Genomic DNA, 18,080 nt, shown 5'->3' with positions numbered 1-18,080 from the left:
ATTGTGAAAAATCAAGGCAGTGCAAGTTTTTGGGTTGTATGAAGGATATGACATCACATTTGGATATAAAAATTCTCAGGTCAACTAAATTTCATCAGTTTAATAGGATAAATTGGATGAACTACTGAAGGATATATCAGTAGTTCTTGACTTATGACCAGTTGTGTAATGACAGGTCAAAGTTACAACATTCAAAAATTATAACTTCTTGAAGTTATGACTACACACCACTACCTGAACCCCATTTTGGGTGCTTAGTAAGCAGCTTGCAATTATGATCGATTGCAGTGTGGTCATATGATTGCATGTTGTGAAAGTTTGTTACTATTTTCTGGCAAAATGGCATTGGATAAACTATTCAGATTTATGACCATATGATTTGCTTAATGACTGCAGATTCACTTAACTTAGAAATATGGCTATAAAATTGAATCTGGTCATATGGTCACTTGGCTTATGACAACAATGACTTATGAGCAAAATTCTGGGCTTGTTATAAGTTGAGGACTACCTATACAACGCATTATGAAAAAAACTGAGCAACTTTGTAGATGAATGTATATAACTTGGTAATTTGGGTAGGTGAATGGAGTTAGGATAGGAAATTGGTGGAGAAATTTTAAGATGTTCAGCTATCAGAATTGTGTTTGTGTGTGTGCATGCACACGTTCAGATGAATGAATGTGAAAATGACTGCTTATGCCTACTTTGCTATATAGGAATGAGAATTGAGTATGAGAATTGAAACATACAAATATGTTGAAGTAATCCAGTCCATGTAGGATCTCACAAAGAGAGAGATGTTTAAGAATGAATGAGTGATGAATGAATGTGAATTTAGTGCAAAAGTGAGTAACCATTCCATGGAGGCTCAGTATGTATGCAGAATAAATGAGGGTTGATTAACAAAATAAATATTTGAAGAAAGATTGAATAAATTCTGAGAAAGGAATGGATAAAAGAAATGCTTGATCGAATCCTGAAAAACAGATACAAGAAGCTCAAACAAAAGTCAGTCTATGAAATGTTGTATAGATGTACTGGAACCAAGGTTAGAAAAGTATGGTGAGGGATAGTGAATCATGTCATTGTCAAACAAATCTTGTCAGATTTCCTCTCCTCTCCTCTCCTTTCTTGGCCTTGCTGCTTATTTTTCCCCCTACATTTTGCACAAGGTTGCTTATCCCAAAAGAGATGAATATGTCTGTGTCATTATTAATTCAGTTATTTGTCCAGCCAATATGTTTATACATGGGTGTTTGAAATATTAATCTTTTTACTGAGTTTTCATTTCAGTCTGTACCTTGCCTCGAACTGGAATGTGGCTGATAAATTCTTGTTATTCTGGCTTGTAGTCAGAATGTAATTGCTTTGCACAGTTAGTAACAACGTTTCCTAATCAGATCACCTCTAAAAGTGCTTGATTAAATCACCTGGAAGACATTTTGAAGCCTGTTGCAGCATATATAACAAAGTCTCAAGGCGAAATATGCTAGTCTTGTGTTTCTGCTGAATAAGAGAATGGATTTTGACTTTGCTATAAGAATGACTATTAAAAAAAAGACTTCCTAAAATAATTTATAGGAAAAATTTCACAACAGAAACCAATTTCTGTTGGCAATTTCTTCTATTTCTTTGAGATATTTCTGGTAAAGAAATATAATTTTAATTAATACTAAAGTTATTGTACAATATTTTTGTGGAATGGTATAATTTACCTTTAATATCTAACCTGTATCATTGTCAAATGGAAGCAAATTGGATTAACTCTGTGTACTATAATTTTTTTTCTAACATTTAAGTAATTATTGTATTCAGTAGGTTCATATTGTGACCATAAGTGAACTGCTAGATATGCCAGACAAGTCTAGGAATCTTTTGGAAAATTTAGATGATTACAGCATAACGTGTCCGCCAGTTTGTACTAGAATAGACTAGTATCAGCTGTATAAAACTTGTCTAAGAAGTATGGGTATGGCACCAACACCTTCATTTTTCAGTTTTATAGTTAAATGGAGGGGTGGGATTCTACCGGTTCTGTCCACCTCTGTAGAACCAATTGCTCTGAAGAGCAGCAGACAGAGAACATACATTGGTTTGAATCGGTTCTATGTCTGCTGCTGTTTTGGCCCACCCACCCGCCTGGGCTCTTTCCTGCTTTTTCAACTGCAGCTGCTTTGCGCGACAGCTGCAATTGAAAAAGGAGGAAAAAAGCGTGCTTTTTCAACCGCTGCTCACCCAAGCACAGCGCTGCTCAGCTGTCCAGGCAGTTAGCTGATGACGATATACACGCACCCCTGGTTAAATGTAGGTCTTGAAAACATAGGTCTTGAAAAAGATTTAGCTGTATTTGAAGTTGCTAGGTGACATACAGTTTACCTGATCCTAAGACTATAGAACTCTCAAAAGTTCTTTTTCATATCATGCTAAAGTGCATACAAATCATCTGTCTCCAAAAGTTACACTAACTGTGGAGATTTTTATTTTTTTTTCAGATTTGTACCTGACTGTCTTGGCATGTGCGTCCATACATTGCTGATTGGCTTTTTGCTCAGTAAATTCTACTCCTGCTTGCATTTGACAAGCATATAGTTTTGCCTCCTTCAGTCTGATTCTCTTAATGTGTTGAATGACAGCCCCCTTAATTCTTGGTTGTCATGCCCAAGATTTATATTTGTTCTATGCATTAGACTAGCTTAGAAACCATGAAACTGTGAGTTCTAGTTTCATCTAAGACATGAAAGCTGGCTGGGTGACTTTGGGCCAGTCACTCTCTTTCAACTGAACCCACCTCACATGATAGTTGTGGGGAAAATAGGAGGAGGAAGGAGTATTAGGTATGTTCACCTTGAGTTATTTATTCAAAATATAATGTAATATAATTATATAGAACGCACTGAGTTGACAAGAGTAAACTAAGAATACCATTGAGAATTACTGAATCCCATCAAAGATCAATCTAGTCTAGCAACAGGGCCAAGCAGAAGCCTGTGAGATGCGCACAAAATGAATGTGAAAACAATATATTTTTTCATTGTTGGTTTCTGCGATCTAGTGTGTGGGTTGTTTAGCTATGATGTCATTAATAGCTCATAAGGATGCCTTATTTTGTAAAATGCCTAAGATAATATTTGTGTAGTATTGGGATTTTTTTTTTGGTCCATCCCCAATTTGGGTGATCATTTTTCATCTTTCTATATGAAACCTTTCCCTGGGCATGTGCCTTTGATTTTTTTACAGTAATGTGTACTAAAACTAGAATGCTTCTATCCATACCTTGTGTTTGCTAAAAGGGCTTCTAAAGAAAGTGCTTTTCTTTGTAGCTTTCAAAGAAAACTAGTATAAATGTATATCTTAGGGTTTTTGTCAGTTGTAATTTCAGCAGTTTTTTTCAATGCTCGGATATTGTATTGGGTTTGAGCTCCAGTTTTAGATTAATCTCATAGTAACAGGTTTTTCACATTATGCTATGTGTAATTTGAATAAATTGTAACAGTGAGTTTATGCTTCCTATGCAAGAATAGAACTTAATGCACTGTATGAATCAGGCCACAATTGCAAAAACAAAGCTACATGAGTAATTTCCTTTAAAAAACATGTGCACAGTAAAAACTAATACAAACTAAACTTGGAGAAAGGAAAGGAAAAAGACACAGAAAAGAATTATATAAAGAAATTATTTGAAACCTTTATCATAACAGAGATAAATACGTTTAATAACTCCTTACCCCAAATAAGGTTAGACAGATATCTCTTCGTTCCATGTGCCATCCCTTATCTATATCAAATCCATAAAACATAAAGTTTTCAATCCTAGTGTTAGCAAAAAGTCCATAAAGGTTGCAAGAAATATGTTATTTCAACCTTGATTAAATAAACTCTTAACAGTAAATACATTATTTTATTGTTAACAGTCTTAATCTTTAACTCAATCAAATATTGTTGTAGGATTTTATTTCAATTCTTATCACCCAGATTTCTTCAAGGCTTTCACAAGCCTCTTTTGTAAATCCACTAAGAAGGCATTTTCCAAGTCATTTCTTGATTCATCATTTATATTTCCCCTTTCATTCTTAAAACTGCAGTCAGTTTCTTTTATATATCCAGTAAAGTATCATTTTCAAAATCATTCGTTTGGCCTGTCATTTGTAGTTCCACTTTTGGTACTTTCTTTGTCTTGTTAGATAATTTCCCTCCTACATCTGTCATTCCTTAACTTCTTTTGGACATTGTCTATCCATAAAAGCAGACGTCATTACTGACAGTTTTGATATTGTAGTTTCTAGTTTCTGGCTCCATTCTTCAAATATTTCCTTTTAATATTTCCAATGTTGTAATGTTTTGTTGCATGAGTAATTTCCTAAAACCTTAAAGTCAGGAAATGTCTTAGTATAATTTCCAGTTATCTGATGGTAATTGTACTTTTGTTTTGGCTTACAGTTTCCCCTTACCCCTCCCAATGAAACTTCGGAATAAATTCTTGAATATTGGAAAACACGAATCCAAACAAACAGAATTAATCCACATTTCAAAATATGTATATTCTGCATTTTCAGAAATCCTACACTAAACTACTATTATATTGCAAGTAGAATCTTGTTATCAATTTGAATTTGAATTCACTGTTGGTAGATTTTTTACTTCTTGACCATACATCTGTATCCACAGCATCTACTGTAGTTGATTTATGAAAGTTACTTATTGGTTGCATTCATGCATTGTGCTGAACTATGATTTGTTGAGCCAGGATCAGTCCTGCTGATAAGCAAAATAATAAACTTGTTCGGCCAGTTCCTAGTTTCTTTTCCTTCTTTCTTTAATTTTGTCTTATATTAGATTTCTATGGGTTGCTTTGGTGGACAACATACCTCAACCAAAAGTCTTGAAGCCCATTTCTATTTTATTTTATATCTCAACTACAATCAATAACTTGATTGTTATTGGTTTCAATAACATGGCTTCAATGCAGTCATTGCCATAGAATTTTGCTCCCGTTCACATATCATGGAAAGTAAAATGAGCAACCCGCAGAAAAACTAAACACAATTTATACTTAGCATAGTGCTAAACATAATATGTTGTCAATCTAAAGGGAATTCAGCCATTGTGCTTCATAAACCATTGTTTATGATCTAATACAATATGTGAGCTTATCATAACTATGCCATTGCTAAGAATTAACAACTTAATTGAGCATAATCAGAAGTAAGTAAATATATAAAAAATAAAGCAAAATATATATTATCAATATATAATTTTAATATATACAGGTATATATCCTCAACTTAAAACAGTTTATTTAGTGACTGTTCCGAGTTACAACAGCATTGAGAAAATTTACTTATGACTGTTTTTCACACGTATGACCTTTGTAGTATCCCCATGATCATGTGTTCAAAATTCAGAAGCTTGACAACTGATTCATGCTTATGACTATTGCTGTGCCTCAAGGTCATGTGATCCCATTTTGCAGCTTTCTGACAAGCCAAATCAATGGGGAGGCCAGATTCACTTAACAACCAGGTTGCTAATTTAACAACTGCAGTGGTTCACTTAATTGCGGCAAGAAAGTTCGTAAAATGTGGCAAAACTTACTTAACAAATGTCTCACTTAACAACTGAAATTCTGGGCTCCATTGCAGGTATAGGTCGAGGGCTATCTGTATACTTGTACACACAGAAACTTTAAGCCATTTTTGAACAGGCCTTAATGGTTTGATTTGAACAGTATGCTAAGTTATTGTGGGTGATTTTGTACAGCATACTGTGCCAGCATTTCTCAAAATGGGTCTGGGTCCAGCATTGCTTTGCAGAGTATAAGACATACCTTGTTCCCTTGCTTCCATTCTGGCAATGAAAAAAGAATTACAGGCTTGAGACTTGATTGAAAAAAGATTGCAAGAGATCAAAAAGGTAAAGAAAGCAGACAAGTAATAATACATCACTTTTCTTCTTACTAAACATTTCTCTCACAAAATTGTTTCTCTCAATGATAGTTCCCTATATTTGTTGTCATATTAGGAATTGCCTGGCCTTTGTAATTTTTAGTTTTCTCCTCAAGTGGGCCCTAAAAGAACAGAAAACAGAGAAGTCCTGTTCTAGATACATCTTGCATCATATATAAATCATACCATAGGGTTCCCTTCAGTGTAGACCTATTAAGATGATAGTTCACTTACTGGGGGTCAGAAGTTCGTTCCTGTTTTTTTTCCCCCCTAAGAGTTCATTACGTTTTGGTTTTTTCTTGTTTGTGAAGCCAGAACAATAATAGAATTCAAAATAGAAAGAATTGGGCAGGTAGAAAGTTCAGTTAACAGTTTAATATGTGGTTATTTATGCCAAAGATACCAGTTTGTTCAGTTTGGAAAATGTATGTGTTAGTGGTATCAGATGAATGCATTGGGGAACAACATGGAGCTTCTTGATGGACTTTGAAGACTTCACAATTGTGACCTAATTCTGAGAATTCTCAAAAATCCTGTAATAACAGGGTATCTAGGAATTTGCAAAGCTCGGCTTCTGTATACATCGTTAAATTCATTTTATTACAATGCAAACATTAATCTTTAAATCAGGTTGAGTAAGAAGAAAAATTCACTTGAAAAAATAATGACAAAAACTGATCTTTCTGCAATTAATGAAGCTTGCACGGAGAGTTTGCCTATAAATAAATCTTGGTCAGATTTCTAATGACGCTGAGATGTTAAGCGCTATTCTAACGAAATGTTTGCCCGAGTTCAATGATGTAGCTCTTTAGGTCTTTCTCTGGCCATCACATGATGTGACAGACATTCCATGCCAAGAGCTGCTTGCTACACCTGAAGGAATGCAAGCAAGCAAGAGATCTCTGCCTGAGTTGCTGACTCATTGATCACAGAGATTCAACACACGCATGGTGCTGCTTTTCTTTCTAGTCTTTACTCTGGAAGGCTGATATTTTTTAAAGGCTTGGTTTCCGCCGTGGTCCATTTGAAAAACGATTTGTTTCTTAAAGATTGGGCCCTGGGACTTTAGAGTTTTGATTCCTATATGTGATGCTTAGGTAAAATACAGGGAAGAGCAAGAATCTAATCTGCTTTTTTGCTGAGTTTATTTTAATTGGCCTGAACGGTCTGGTCTGCTTATGGGCTAAACATTGTTACATATAAAACAAGGTGGGGGGGGGGGAATTAATATATCTGTATTTGCAAGTCCTTTTATTTATTTTTATTTATTTTAGAAAATTTATACAGCCGGCTATTTGGTCACGGTGACTCTAGGCAGCTTATAGTTGCCTTTTTCATTTCATACATGGAAAAACTAACTTTGTTATCTCAATGTGACTTAAGTTACATTGAAGTAATTTTGTTACTCAGTTCTCCCAGGTCATCCCTTAATATATTTGCAACTAGAGCCAAATCCAAACTTTCCTGGCCCCCTTCACAGATTAAAACATTAACTAAGCTATCTCTTATTTCAGAAGTCAGCTACTTGCTACTGGAAGAAATTGTCATCCTGTTCGAAGCAGGTGGGGCAAAAAATTCCTGCGTGTCAAACTCTGGTCAGTGGTGGTAGTTCTTTGCATTGGCTGGAGCACCCGTTGCTCTTGGAGTCTAGGCCATGACCAGCAGAGGAGCTGCCAGGCCGAATGGGCAATCGCAAGCCAGCAAGATCTGCCAGTTCAAGCTAGTACTGTTGGGTGAATCAGCAGTAGGCAAGTCCAGCCTGGTGCTGCGTTTTGTCAAGGGGCAGTTCCACGAATACCAGGAGAGCACCATTGGAGGTAAGGAGGCTTCTGAATGCAGTTTTTCTTCTTCCAAGGAGGAACATCTTTAGCTGTGATGGCGAACCTATGGCCCGTGTGCCAGAAGTGGCACGCAGAGCCATTTCCCCCGGCACGCAAGAGCTCGCCCGGAAGAACACCACTGCGCATGCACGCGCACTGCCGCCTGACAGCTGATAGGTATCGTGCGCATGTGCGGGGGTGTGGGGGAGACACGTGCGCATGTGCAGAGATGCGCAGTATGCACTGGGGTTTGCGCACAGAGGCACAGATGTGTGGTGCATGGATCATGCACACATGCACAGATGAGTGGCACGCAGCAGAATCACGCACATGCGCAGATGAGCAGTGCGCAGCAAGGGGATTGTGCACGCATGCGCAGAGGTGCCTGGTGCATGGCGGGAGAATCACATGCGTATGCACAGACGAGCAACGTGCAGCAAGGGGATTGTGCGCGCATGCACAGAGATGCATGGTGCGTGCCAGGGGAATCACGCACATGCACAGACAAGCAGTGTGTGGCAAGGGGATCACGCGCATGCGCAGATGCGCAGCACCCTGCAGGGGTTGCATGTGCAGGGGCGTGGGGGGGCAGCAAGCATTGCCTTCTGAATGCTGGCATGCGAGCGCGTGCACAATTATCAGCACGGGAGCCGAAAAAGTTTTGCCACCACTGATCTATAGTTTAAATGTTAGATCACACCTGGGCATTTTATGACGTGCGCCACACCCTGTCCATGAGGGATTCTAGTTCAGTCTCGCATGGGGTGGGGCAGCGGGGGGGGCAAGTGGCAATGCCCCTCCACAACAATTTTTCAGTTTCCAATGTGGCCCTTTGGAAAACTAAATGCCCGCCCCTGCTTTAAATACTCCCTAGATGTTACCCTTGCTACATTAATTCATAGTCTCTCTTAGGAGATCAAGATTTATTTTTATGCTTCCTAATTCATCTCAAAGTTCCTCATCTTGCCCCTTCAAGAATTGCAGTGGGATAGTGATGAGATATAATCTAATATAGTGATTATTTCAATATTTTTCTTAATAATTTTTTTCTTATTTAAATTTTTTTAAATAAATTTATTTTAAATAAATTTAAAGTTCTGTTTTCATTTTGTCATTACGGGATACTAAGTAGATTAATGACAAAAATTGAATTTCAACAACTGTAGAATCAGGCTGCAGCATAACAAAATTGACAATAGCAAAGGGGTCTGAATACTTTCTGAATGCACTGTAAATAAGCAAATAAGAGTAAGTCATTATTTCATTGAGTCCAGTTCAACAACACCCATTTTAAAACATGAGCTATATACCTTACTTTGTCTATAAAAGGCATGATAAGCTATTCACTTCTTTTTAAAATTATATTTTAAACTAGTGAACTTGTAAAAATAACTCAGTAACTTTCCCATAATTGCTTTAATAAGGGTGCTATAGAAAATCTTTTTATAGGGATATCTTTATGATCACTGAGTCATCAAAAGCCTTCATACACGTTTATGTATGAACTTATTACATTTTTACAAATTAAAACCTAAGGTTTCCTTTAAAAATACTATTTAAATATTAAGATGTTTTGCGTTGTTAATTAGGAGAGGAAGAGATGTAAAATTCAGTACCAGTTAGAGACATGTGGGAAGAAAGTTTGTTTTTCTTCACATTGTTATTCTGAGAATTTTCAGGCATGTGTTTTTTTATCGTACTTCAAAATAATTTAATCTTAGGAAGCTGATTTCCTACCTGTCTAGCTGGCTCTAGCAAACTTTGCAGAATAAAAGTCTTAACACACCCGTCATTTTTGTGTATAGCCCTGTACCAGTTACCCCTTACATAATTGGATAGGCATTCGAAAATGACCTCCAACAATTTGATGAGCAAACAGCTTAGTAATCTTTGTATTTAAATATAAAGGATTGTGCCTATTATGTTCTCATCTCACTAACTGACTTTCTGTTCTCTTACAGCGGCTTTCCTCACACAGTCTGTCTGTCTAGATGATACAACGGTAAAGTTTGAAATCTGGGATACAGCTGGTCAGGAAAGATATCACAGTTTGGCTCCAATGTATTACCGAGGGGCTCAGGCTGCCATTGTGGTATATGACATAACCAACCAAGTAAGTTTTTACTGTTTGCTAATGTGCAGATATGGTGGGAGGGGATATTGTTTATAGGAAGGGTTTGGTAAATTTGACATGAATCCACTTTTCCAATTATAGTTTAATGACCTATGTGCTTACAGCAGCAAGAATTAATGTTGTTCAATGTTCAAAGAAGAATACAATTCTGCCAGTATGTGATAAAACTTGGAGAATATGCAGAAAGGGCAAAACTACCAATACATGTACATAGTACAAGTTTAAATTTAAGCAAGAATGGTTCCTCGGTATACAACGTATATCACATATCACTGCAAATATAATCACGTATAGTTTGATTCTAAGAGGGCTTTAATCTTTACAAACATTGCAAATTAGTTGATATAAAAAAAGAAAATCAGACATTTAATAATTTTTTTAAAAAGCTTTGCTTTTTCTTCTTTGCTTTTTTATATTTACTTTTCAGTATTTTAATGTTGTTAAAGATGCTTATTCATTTTTTTCCTTTTATTAACACAATAGTCCTCAATTTATGCCCATTTGTTGAGTGACCATTTGAAGTTACAACAACACTGTTGTATGATGCAACAAGCTTTGCACGCCTGGATTGGGAGATTTTCTGCCATTCTTCCTAGCAAATCCTCTCAAGCTCAGACAGGTTTGATAGCGACTGCCCGTGGACAGCCATTTTCAGGTCATTCCAGAGATGTTCAATAGGGTTCAAGTCAGGGCTCTGACTGGGCCATTCTAGGACTTTCACAGAAATGTCCATAAGCCACTCCTGTGTTGTCTTAGTTATGTCATGTTGGTCATGTTGACATGTAGGAAAGTGGTCTGAGGTCCTGAGTGCTGTGGAACAGATTTTCATTGAGGATATCCCTGTACCCTGCTCCATTCAGTTTATCCTCAACCCTGAGCAGTCCCTGCTGCTGAAAAACATCCCCACAGCATGATGTTGCCATCACCATGCTTCACTGTTGGGATGATTGTTGGGCAGGAGATGTTCAATGCCTGGTTTCCTCCAGACATAATTTTTAGAATTGAGGCCCTATGGTTAAATCTTGGTTTCATCAGACTAGAGAATCTTGTTCCTCACACTCTGGGAGTCCTTCAGGTGCTTTTTTGCAAACTCCAACTGGTGTTTTGCATTGAGGAGAGGCTTCCATCTAGCCACTCTGCTGTAAAGCCCAGATCGGTGGAGGGCTGCATGATGGTTGTTCTTCTGGAACTCTTTTCCATCTCTACACAGGATCTCTGGAGCTCAGTCAGTGTGATGACCCGGGGCATGACACAAAAGCAACACACTCAGATAATCAATAAATGTCCCTTTAATAGCCCCAACTTTGCCCCCAATGTCCAGGTTACCTTCTGGCTGGAGAAGAACTCTCCCAGGAACAGTCTTTAACTGCAGAGAATCAAGTCCAAAACATGCTCAACAAAAACTGTAACTTTTAAGTCCAGTCAAGCCAAACTGAGGTAATTAGTTTGGCAGGGCAGGAGCAAGAATTCCAGACGTGAAGGCACGGCAAAACTCACACTGTTGGGAAGATGCCAGGAATACAGATAAGCAATGACAACACAGGATAAAGTCACGTTTGCTCCCAGCAGCTGCTGCAGTCAGTATTCAGTTCTTATAATTCCCAGGTGTGGCTGATGAAAGGAATCAGGGCCCTTTCCTCCCCCGTAAGCCACGCAACCCACATTGCTCTCTTCTCCGTTACTCCATGTGTGCCCTAGGGTGAAGAGGGGGTGGGCCTGGGTCTTCGTCTGAACTCACTCTCCCTTGTTCTATCTCTCCCTTGCTCTGCCCAGCTGGACTTTGCCCTTCCCCAGCCTCCTCCACAGCCAACGGAGCCACACTCCCCCTCCCTGCCAGCTGTTTGTCTTCCTTCTCGAATTCAGAGTTTGACAGAGGCATGACAGTCAGTGACCATCAGTTTCTTGGTCACCTTTTTTATTAAGGCCCTTCTCCCCCGATTGCTCAGTTTGACCAGGCAACCAGCTCTTGAGTCCTGGTTGTGCCAAACGTCTTCCATTGGAGAATGATAGAGGCCACTGCGCTCTTAGGAACCTTCAGGGCAACAGAAATTTTATTGCAGCCTTCCCCAGGTCTGTGCCTTGAAATAATCCTGTCTCTGAGCTCTGCAAGGCAGTTCCTTCGAGCCCATGGCTTTTGCTCTGCTACAGTATGCATTGCCACCTGTAAGGCCTTCTATAGGACAGTGTGTGTGCCTCCAAATCATGTCCAATCAATTTAACTTACCTCAGGTGGATTCCAATCTGTAGAATGTGTAGTAAACATGTCAGCACTGATTAGGAGAAATGGGAGGCACCAGAGCTAAATTTCAAACGTTGCTGCAGAGTCTAAATCAGGGGTCTTCAAACTTAACAGCTTTAAGACTTGTGGACTTCAACTCCCAGAATTCCTCCTCCAGTCATGTTAGCTCAGGAATTCTAGGGGGTTGAAGTCCACAAGTCTTGCCAAGTTTGAAGATCCTTGGTCTAAATACTTATGCCAATGTGGTATTTTGGGGTTTTTTTCTTTTTAATAAATTTACATGCATTTCTAAAGTCCTGTTTTCACTTGTCATTATGGAGTACGGAGGGTAGGTTAATGAGGGGAAAAATGAATTCCAACAACTGTAGAATAACAAATTGACAAAAGTGAAGGGGATTTGAATACTTTTTGAATGCACTATATGTTTCAGTGTATTGTTTTTTTCCATCTTTTCCAATGCTACATTTAACTTTGAAAAAAAGTATATTTGTCATATTGATTTCCTAAATTACAGTCAAACTTTTAAAAATGCATACTTTTTCTTTTTTCTTTATTTCCAATGTTATGTGATATCTATATAATAGAATATCAAGAATTTCTTTATAGTATCAAATATCATTGCATTGAAATAATATAATTCAGGTAGTCCTTGATTTATGACCATAATTGAGATAATATATTTCCATTATAAATTAGTGCACTTGTAAAGTGAGCCATTATGTAACCTGGACCTGATTTAATAATCATTTTTACTACAGTTGTTTAGTGATCATTAAGCAAATGACAGGATCATTAAGCAAATCCAGTTTTCCCAATTGATGTTGCTTGTCAGAAACTCACTGGAAAAGTAGTGAATTGTGACCATGTAACCACAGTATGCTGCAAGATTGATGAATCAATTTTGTATTGATGAATTGATGAATCATAAATGTGAGCCAGTTGCCAAGTACCTGAATTACGATCATGTGACTGTAAGGTAGTACAGTGATTGTAAGTGTGACAAGAAGATGTAAGTCACTTTTTCAGAGTTGTAATGTTCAACCATTGCTAAACGAATAGTTGGAAGTGAAAGATGACCTACATACCAAGATTTATAATAATGCAATAAAAAGGAGAAAAAAACAGTTTGCCACTTGATCTGAGCTGTAGGCAGTCCTTGTCTTACAACTGGTTGCTTAGCAACCTTTTGAAATTACAATTCTCCCAACAGCTACTTACAACCTGGTTCCAAAGTTCTGAGGGCATAGTCATAAGACTCCATTTTGGATGCTTGGTATGTTCTTGGCATTTACAGCTATTTGCAGCATCCCATAGTCATGTGATCACAATTTCTACCATTCCCCCCCACCAAAAAAAAAGTACCTCAGTTTTGGCAAAAGCGGGTCATGGTGAACAATAGGTTCATTTAACACCCACCACAAAAAATATAAAATAGGGTCAGTCACATGATGACTTGCTTTACAATCATCATGACTTAAACCACAATTGGCAGGCTCCATTATGGTCATAATGGGAGGACTGCTTGTACTAAGATTAATAATAGGAGAAGAATATTACTTTTGTGGCCTTTTCTTTTCATGGCTTCCTGGAGGTATTTGGCCAATGTGGGAAATTAAATGCTGAAGTAGTTATATCTTCCCTTGAATCCAGAAGGTCTCCTTTTATTCCATGAAAATTAGCCAGTTTGAGTGGCTGCTGAAATGTTGCTTGGTAGTACCTTACAAATATATTTTTATTTTGTCTGTATTTCTGATATTCTGTTGTCTGACTTTTCTGAAAGGAAACATTTGCACGAGCAAAAACATGGGTGAAAGAACTCCAACGGCAAGCTAGCCCAAATATTGTTATAGCCTTAGCAGGAAATAAGGCTGATCTTGCCAACAAGCGCATGGTAGAATATGAAGTAAGTGATATCATTTGATTAAGATTACCTTTGAACAGAAGTTAGTTTGTTCATAGTAAGGTAATGGCTTCTATAATTCTGCAAGGCTAAAGCACATGTCCAGGTAAATGGTGTTAGCTCTGCCTTTCGTTTGATGAAAGAAAAAAGAGATAGTCTAGAGCTTTCCTAGTTTGTCCAGTTGGAATTCCGTTACTTAATCTCTAAAAGAAAACACCGAGCCACAAAACCTGGGTGGGCATGGCCAATTCGACCTCACTCACTCCCACCCAGTCACATGTCACCCCCCAGCCACGCCTATCCAAGTTTTGTGGCTCCTGGTATTTTCTTTTCTCTGGGAAACGGGTACCTCTCTCCCTTTCCTCTCTCTCTCTCCCTCTCTCTCTTTCGCTATTTTTCTCTCTCTCTCTCTCTCATCTCTTTTGCTCTCTTTTTCTCCCTCTCTGTCATCTCTCTCTTTCTCTCTGTCTCCCTCCCTCCCCCTCTCTCTCTTTCTCTGGTGTGTGTTCCCTCTTGAACCATTTCCAAAAACAGGTGAGGTTTAGATTATTATTATTATTTGCTGATGTTGTTTCTTCTTCTTTGGGTGCTTTTTACCATATGATTTAAATCAAGAGCCATTTCAGATTCCCAGATAAATTAAGCTCTTTCGTCCCCCTGCTGTCGCTCCCTGTCGGCTGAACCCATCACTGGATGGCCCCATCCCTCGCCCTCCTCTCCCAATCCCTCCTCACTTGGCCTTAGAAGGTAAGGGCAATGGCGGCGGATGGAGACTTGCTCCATATTCCAGAGTGGGAGTGAAGTGTCCCTGTACTTACCTCTTCTTCCAGCCCTTGTTGATGCTGTGTGTACCTTGGTTGCTCGGGGAGACAGGTGACTTGCTCTCCGCCCCGAGACACTGCCCAGCCCAGCTTCAGCTGATACTCTATGTCGTAATGGGCTCCAGGAGGAGGAGGAATGCCATTTCCCCCAATTGTGAAGCGCTAAATTTAAGTGTGCTGTACTGTGCAACGCACTGTAAGAGCAGCGAACAGGCCACGGAGGTGGCGAGAGCAGCCAAGTATGCGCAGCACCAACAAGGGCCAACAAGCAAATCTCCATCCACCGCCTTCGTCCTTACCTTCTCAGGCCAGGTGAGGAGAGACTGAGAGGGGAGAGTGAGGGGCGGGGCCAGCCAGTGGTGGTTCCGCTGATGGAACCACAGTAGAGGGCAAAGAGCCGCATGTGGCTCTGGAGCTGTGGGTTGCCGACACCCAGGCTAAACTAATATTGAATCAGAATTTGGGACCATCTGGTTTAATATTTTCGACTCTGACTTTCTGATTCCTCAGGCAAATATCTTTTAGCTTTGTCCATTTAATGAAATATAACTAGGATTAACCTTTAGAGTTTCTGCGTTGAAGGGTGCCCCTCCCCCCAAAAAACTTGCAAGTATAATATGCTTGCAAATGTTCTAATTTTATTTAATACTTAATACTTTACATGCCTCTAACATAAAGCAGATTTGCACATTGCACATAAGGCTTTTATCATGAACTTTAGTGCTGTACTTTACACATAAGAGCGAATTATTACTAGAAAGAGATATCCTTACACTGATAATTTGATCCAAAGGAACTACATAATGTCAGTTCAGAATAGTCACAGTATATATTGTAGTTGGGAATGTGAGGAAAATTAAAATTTAAGAAAGGGAGTTTTGCAAATAGTAAAGCAACAAGAAAAAGCTCATCTATACAATACAGAATCTCTCAGTCGTTTTTGAAAAAAAAAAACTTCAAAATGATGACAACAAAGATGGTTCATGTACTTGAAATTGTGATGCAAAGTAAGCATTGGAATGCAGTTACTTCGATGTGCAGTATTAAAATTAGCATTTTTAAAATCACAATTATGATCAGCAATTCACACCAATGTACTACTTGTTCATAATATAATATCACACAATCTCACTAGGAAGTGAGAATGAGAAATACAAGAATTCAAAGTAACATTTTTCATTGAGGAATTTCTGCTTTGCCGATGAACCCTTGTGGTGACCACACTCTTAAAACTTTTAGAGTCTTTATGCCATTCTTCAAATACTTTCCATGTCTATGAAGCAGCTGGAAATAGTTAATAATGAAATAAAAATAAGTCCTGATTGCATAGGAACAAAATAGTATCAGTAATGGCAGTACACAACATTGCAAGCTGTTTTTATTCACTGTATATTATATTTTTCTTTCTAGACCCCCAAAATGTACATTTTTCTCTTAATCCTCACCACAACCTACGATCTAGCTTAGGTTGAGAAATTGATTACTTTCTTTTGCCCTTTTAGTTGATACACAAAGCTCAGTATGGTAAATCTCAGTAGGAAAGTTTTGTAATATGTGTGAATACAGCATTTAAATCTAAGATAGACTCTGAAGATCAGATATCATTTACAGTTTGTTTACCTTTCTAAACTAGAGTCTTAGAAAGTAATCTTTGTATGATATTATGACAGAGATTCTAGACTGAAGTAGGCTTCTAATAAATTTATTTCATCTTTAGTGGTTCTGTTAGAAAAGAGAACACGCTCTCTTTCCAATTCCTTAAAAATTCCTCAGATTCTGAGGAATTGTATTATGTATTCTGTATTTTAAGCAGTGAACAGTGTTGTCCACTTTGCTTTATCTAAGTTTGAGCATTAAATTTGTCTGAAGTTCAGTCTGTCCTTTTTTGTCTTATTGTCCTGCAGGAGGCCCAGGCTTATGCAGATGATAACAGTCTATTGTTTATGGAGACATCAGCCAAGACAGCAATGAATGTTAATGATCTCTTCCTGGCAATAGGTAATGTGCAAGGCATTCATTAAATTACAGTTGATCCTTCATTTATGACCATTCCCTTAAGAGGTCAAATTAATGTTGACCTTGGAAAGGGTGCTTTACTGCCTGTGAAGCATTTATGATTGTAGCAAAGGGTTGCACTTGTGCATATCCATATGATTACAATCACTTGGCACTTGGTAACCCATTTATATTTACAATTGGTTGCCAAGGGCCCTGCAATCCTATGATCGCCATATGCAATCCAGCAGTTTCCTCAGAAAGTCTTGGGCTTCAGAAGAAGAATTTTCAGCCGCTGAGAAGAGAGACACTCACCTACACCCTGTGCTGAGCCTCCCCTACCCTTCTGAGGCATCCTGCACTCCTTACCTTATGCGCCGCCTCCCTGTTCTGGTGCTGAAAATCCTTCCTGCCGAAATCCAACCAGGATTTTCAGCGCCAGAGAAAAGAGTGACTTGTGTATAACCTGTGCCAAGTCTCCCAGAGTCTTCCCACTCCCTCAGGGGCAGCCCACATTCCTTACACTCTGTTCACGTAACAATCCGTGAGATCTCAACCAGGACTACGGGGATTGCCGTGTTTAGTGAAGTAGCCATGTGACAACTTGTTTAACGAATGGCAACGAACTTGTTTAATGAATGACAACCCAGTCCCAATTGTCATAAATCAAGAACTGCCTATATTTACTAAAGGCTTTGGCTCTTTAAGAAGTTCAGATGGATTGGTTTCACATCAGGCTACTCATCTGGATAGATAGCTGTTTCCTCCATGCGAAACTGCCTTTTGTTTAAAAATATTTGCAAAGAACTACTAATTAGAGCACATCTGGGGAAATATTCTCTAGCTAGCCTGTTTTAATAGATGTAAACATTTTCTGAAGAGAATGAGAACTATTTCCAATTATTTCCACAGGCTTTAAGTTATATATCATGATCTACAGTTTAGGACAGGGATGAGGAACTGTGGCCCTCCAGATGTTGTTCAGCTGCAGATTTTAGCATCTCTCACCCTTAACCATGCTGGTTGTAAACTTTTAATTTCAGCAATTTCTGCAGGGTTGTAAGCTCTTCACCCTGATTTAGAGCTTACATGTCCTTCCTCCCCAAATGTTTTTATTTCTTAGCATGGTCAAGAAGGAGAAAGTGAAGCAGGTACCAGCCATGCTTTCTAACTGTTCTCAGAATTTGTGCCCTCTGAGGATCTCAGCTTCTTTACTGGTGAAGTCA

General features: G+C 38.5%; 1 protein-coding gene across 3 annotated transcripts in view; it reads left to right on the top strand.

The window, feature by feature from the left end:
* The window catches only part of RAB5B (RAB5B, member RAS oncogene family), a 30,507-nt gene that overhangs the window by 7,261 nt on the left and 5,166 nt on the right, over nt 1-18,080 (top strand). For 2 of the 3 annotated variants that reach the window (XM_026711181.2, XM_026711177.2), the window contains exons 2-5: nt 7,460-7,762; nt 9,727-9,878; nt 13,919-14,041; nt 16,764-16,857. In XM_026711181.2, the coding sequence (XP_026566966.1) occupies nt 7,600-7,762; nt 9,727-9,878; nt 13,919-14,041; nt 16,764-16,857 (532 nt within the window). In that variant the 5' untranslated portion in view covers nt 7,460-7,599. The remainder of the gene's footprint in view (nt 1-7,459; nt 7,763-9,726; nt 9,879-13,918; nt 14,042-16,763; nt 16,858-18,080) is intronic. The other variant, XM_087925091.1, reaches the window with a different exon arrangement.

The sequence above is a fragment of the Pseudonaja textilis genome, chromosome 2, assembly GCF_049901715.1.
Source record: "Pseudonaja textilis isolate UNSWEBS1 chromosome 2, rPseTex1.2, whole genome shotgun sequence".
Classification (NCBI taxonomy): domain Eukaryota; kingdom Metazoa; phylum Chordata; class Lepidosauria; order Squamata; family Elapidae; genus Pseudonaja; species Pseudonaja textilis.
The sequence above is the reverse complement of the archived record's forward strand: the minus strand, read 5'-3'. Positions and strand labels throughout refer to the sequence as shown.